Source organism: Salmo trutta, chromosome 19, assembly GCF_901001165.1.
Source record: "Salmo trutta chromosome 19, fSalTru1.1, whole genome shotgun sequence".
Classification (NCBI taxonomy): domain Eukaryota; kingdom Metazoa; phylum Chordata; class Actinopteri; order Salmoniformes; family Salmonidae; genus Salmo; species Salmo trutta.
Window position 1 is genome coordinate 9,035,524 of NC_042975.1, and position 4,712 is coordinate 9,040,235.

General features: G+C 38.8%; 1 protein-coding gene across 1 annotated transcript; it reads left to right on the top strand.

Annotated features, from left to right (window-relative positions):
* The first annotated feature begins 613 nt into the window (after positions 1–613).
* On the top strand, positions 614–3,265 carry LOC115155065 (transcription factor COE1-A). Its single transcript, XM_029701857.1, has 3 exons — positions 614–1,444; positions 2,107–2,263; positions 3,194–3,265. The coding sequence occupies exons 1-3, from the start codon at positions 1,311–1,313 to the stop codon at positions 3,263–3,265; spliced, it is 363 nt and encodes a 120-aa protein (XP_029557717.1). The 5' UTR covers positions 614–1,310.
* Positions 3,266–4,712: the final 1,447 nt, after the last annotated feature.

A 4,712-nucleotide genomic window follows, 5' to 3' on the forward strand; every position in this document is an offset into this window, starting at 1 on the left:
TAGGCTAAATATTGTTCTGTAGTCCTATATTGCAGTTGGATATATTAAAGTGTGTAAAATGGTGTAAACGTCCACTAGTGTATCTGAAGTACGAACATCTGTGCAAAGTCTTACAGTTGTGTTAGAATGTTTTTACATACTTGGACCTTGGGTTGGCATCTATAGTTTAATACTTTTCACTAGCCTAGCTGTCTACATTAATCGTTTAAGACAGAGATTCCGGTGTGCTCAAATGCGTCTCTTCTCCCCTCTCCACCGCGGCCACACAATGAGAGCCTAAAAGTAGATATATTGAAAAAAGTTGTAAAAATATATATATTTTCCCCATAATAAGAAACGCATCAAGACCAGCGCTTTATCCAAAACTGATTGAGACATCTGTCACTGGGGGTTTACACAGTCAGACACGTTTTCACGACATATCTGAACTAATCAGAATTTCATCTCTGTACGCTTCACTTCATGCAACCAGTTTTTCGACATGGAGTTATCTTTGGCAACATTCTCCGAAAGCTCCTTTAAAGTGATCTGTGGGTTTAGCTGCGAGAGAGCGACCGTTGTGCGGTGGAGGTGGAGGTAAGGGAAGGGCCGGCCTTAAATACATCGCCTAATGAGGCGAACCATGGTTGGGCGTATCTGACACTGGGCTCGTCTTTGTTTGAGGGCAGCCCGCCTCTTACAGTCACTCCCTCTTCCCTCTGCTGGGGCTGGTGTGCTTGTGTTTAGTTCTCAGAGATAGTCAAATAGGATTCCTTTGGGAAGGGACACAAATCACTCCCATTTTAACAAGAGGAACAACACGGGATCTGCAGCCACAAGGGTCCTCCTCTTCTTGATTTCAAATTTCTTATTCATTTCCATTTGACAGAGATCATTGGAAAAAGGAAACAAAGAGAGAGAAAAGGAAGAGAAAACTTGTCAGGGGATGAAGACATTTGATCTAGAACAATCGGAAAGCTCTAGTTGGTCCCACTGACACCAGCGCTCACAGAGCAAGTATCCCCAACACAGAGCGACATCGTCAAAAACCTCCAGCGAGATTTTGATCATTTGCACCGTCTTGCGTTTCGCTCGTTTGTCTTATGATCTCTGTTTGAAGTGATTCTGGTCTATGAGGCACCTGGATTCCGATAACTCGTCTTTGGACTCTTTTCATATTTTTCTCTTGGTTTGAAGTAAACGGACACACTGTCACTGGCATCAACGCGGACCCAGCACCATCTCACGCCCACGCCCGCTTTTTTACCTGTGATTAGAGAAAACTGATTTTGGGACACTCGGTAAACAGAGAGAGGGAGCGCGATTTTGTAATGTTTGGGATTCAGGAGAGCATCCAGAGGAGTGGGAGTAGTTTGAAAGAGGAACCCATCGGGTCTGGGATGAACGCAGTTCGGACATGGATGCAGGGAGCCGGCGTGTTGGATGCGAACACGGCCGCTCAAAGGTAAGAAGCCGGAGACAGGCTCTTCCTCCCGGCGCGAAGGCTCCACCAGCGCACGGATGCTCCATGGTCCACACTGTTTTGGGAAACTATATTTCCAAGGGACCAAAATATATTTTTTGTCGCTACACTTGCAGTTTAGCGTACATGCTTTTTGCTCGAAGAATTGTTTTAAGTTTTCTTTGCCGCGGCATCGATGCTCCCCTCACCAGTGGGAGTTTAGCATGTAGCCTTATGGATGACTTCTATACTGTTAATTGGACATAGTCTACACTTTAGATATACAGAACAGTTAAAATATTAGTCATAATAGTTATAATATAATAACTATAATATCATGATAATAACAACATGTTAATTAAATTGGCCATGGAAATATGTTTCTTATATAGGCTTGCGTAGGCCTATCAATGCCACGAGCCTGGAGTATTGACAGGCATATCAACTCAACATCAGCATTAAAAGAGCCCACTTCTAAACATTCATCTTCCAAATTAGGCTATTTTGTCGCACTGTTTAAAATTAAGCAAATATCAAACGGTTCGCTTCGACAAATATGAACAGGACTTACACAAGTTTTACTCTAAAGAGGCTAAGAACTTATTTCATAGATTTAAGTCTGGTGATGCTCTAACAACGACTACCTCTTGCATGTCTATCCACAGTGGAGTGGGTCTTGCCCGGGCGCACTTTGAGAAGCAACCGCCATCAAATCTTCGGAAATCCAACTTCTTTCACTTCGTTTTGGCTCTATATGACAGACAAGGACAGCCAGTGGAAATCGAAAGGACGTCTTTCCTCGGTTTTGTCGAGAAGGAAAAGGTGAGTGATTTAAAAATATATATATATATTTTTAGCAGCTTCTGAACGCACACTAAATTGTCCCACATCCACATTTTGACACATAATAAAAGCCCAAAGCCCAGCTGTATCCTACTCATCTAGTTAGACATTAAAACCCATTCACCCTATGTATAGACCTGTGTATTTATTTTGGGCAGCTTTACAAATATTTCCACATGTTCATAGCAATTAGGCTACATGCTCGTAATAGCCTAATAGTAATAACAGTGTATCCAAATAAGAATGGACCTAATTATACTAATACTATAAATAATACTACTACTAATACTATAAAGAATAATACTGCTACTACTATAAAGAATAATACTACTACTAATATATTCGTAGAATAATATTTTGTCTTTTGAAGTTGACACTGTATAGCCTTATTGTCGTTGTATCTCTAAATATGTATACTTGTTTAAAATAATATAAAATATTTGACATAATAAAATTAAAATGTCTGTGTTTTTATTTCATTACAAAATATTAATATTTAGCCTACTGCTATGGAAATATTTTGGCTAATGATTTTGTGCATTTCAGTACATTAAACATAGGCTTAATAACGTAATAAAACCGCTTGTTCCATAAATACTGCAGTGTCGCTTTGAGATGTTTCTCACCTTCAGCCATGTAAACAGAGGTTCATTTCTATACAGTTCTCTATAGCCTACAGTTCAATAACGATACAAAATGTGTGTGTACAATAATTATGCTACATGTCGCCAATCCCAGATTATTGTCGAGTTGATAATCAATGCGCTAGTTTATTTCTGACAGCTCAGTCTAATCTGAACACAAAGCGCTAGTTTATTTCTGACAGCTCAGTCTAATCTGAACACAAAGCGCACAAATTCCCATTTTATCAAGTGAGTTGAAGTCCACTTTAAATCTGCTCATTTCCAGGAGTCCACTGGAGAAAAGACTAACAACGGGATACATTATAGACTGCAACTTCTCTACAGTAATGGTAAGTGAACACCACTGGTCAACTCTCCTGTCGACAAGGTTCTGCTGATGTTCTTAGTCGCAGGAAACGGATACATATTACCACAAACATGATTTGCATTCCATTCTACAGAAATAACAACACCAGGTGTCGTTTAGTTGAGCCTTTCCCCTAAAGTCATCTTTAAGTTCATTTAAGATCAATTAATTGTTACATATGAACGGACAAATGAAAAGTTTAATTTTGGATAAAAAAAGAAACATGTAATCATCAGCTAGGCTGCTGCTATAGAAATAGTTAGTCTATACTGAAAGAAAATCAACATTTTTATATCAGTAATAATAGCCTGGTGTAGAAGTAATACAACTTTACGGCTTTCTGAATCTCATGACTTGAATTGCCTGTTCATAATTAACAATTATCATAGCTAAATATTTCCACATATAAGCAGTCCTACCTGCCAGCATGTGTAGTGTACCTTGATCACAATGGCCTTGCTTGGTTCATCTTTTAACCTCGTCAGCAGCTATTTGTCTCACAGCAAAAAAAAGATAACTGTTTTTAGGTCGCTGTATCGTGTGTTTGTGTATAATTGTTTTTGTGGGCGATGCTGTTTATTTTATAAGCGTCAATTGGTGTCGTTTTCATTGTTTCCATCACATTGCGAAGCTTCACAGTCTGTCTAGCAAACTAATTCCATTTGATTGTGTTAAGCTTATTAATGAATAGGCTCTAACCCATTGCGCAACAATATATTGTGACATTATTTCTGTGTATTCAGTTGTCACTACCGACTTGGAAGTATAGGCTTAAGTTTCCTTTGTGTTTTTGATTTGTCTCAAATAGGTGTTTGGCAAAACCTATTGTGTAATCCACCACAAATTGTGCAAATATTGTTTAAGGACTAACTATATTCACTAACATTGCTAATATCCATGGGAAATCATTTTGTTTGCCAATATTGGAAATAAATTGTAACTGTAATGTCAAGCATTATTGAATTATATTTTTCAATAATAAATGATCCTCCTGAAGTCTGGAGGGTGAAGTTCTGCAATTGATTTAGTTTTAATCCCACCTTAACTGAAAAAAGATATATTTACTGACACAAGTCAATTGCTTAGACTAAGAATACTGTAATGGTAAGTTACATACCAAAAATGTATTTAATTAGCCTATAGAGTATCTTTAACATTTTCAGTGAGGTCGACTTTGTTGCCTCAGTGCATAGTTTGGCACTTATGGTAGTCATTGTCAGCGTCTCTGTTTAAATGTGTGACAGGCCAGGGTACCTAATTCTATTGAAACCGTTTGCACTCATGTCTTTTCTCCTCTCTCTCGCTCTCTCTTTCTCTCTCTCTCTTTCTCTCTCTCTCTCTCTCTCTCTCTCTCTCCCCTGCTCTCATCTCTCTCTCCTCTCTTCTCTCCTCTCCTTCTCTCTCTCCCCCTCTCTCTATTTCTCTCTCTCTCTCTAAT

Bases quoted from the DNA above. Each gene is read 5' to 3' on its own strand.
- LOC115155065 (XM_029701857.1), top strand. From the start codon at position 1,311: ATGTTTGGGATTCAGGAGAGCATCCAGAGGAGTGGGAGTAGTTTGAAA. The intron at 1,445-2,106 runs GTAAGAAGCCGG...GTCTATCCACAG, and splicing joins GCGAACACGGCCGCTCAAAG to TGGAGTGGGTCTTGCCCGGG. The intron at 2,264-3,193 runs GTGAGTGATTTA...GCTCATTTCCAG, and splicing joins GTTTTGTCGAGAAGGAAAAG to GAGTCCACTGGAGAAAAGAC.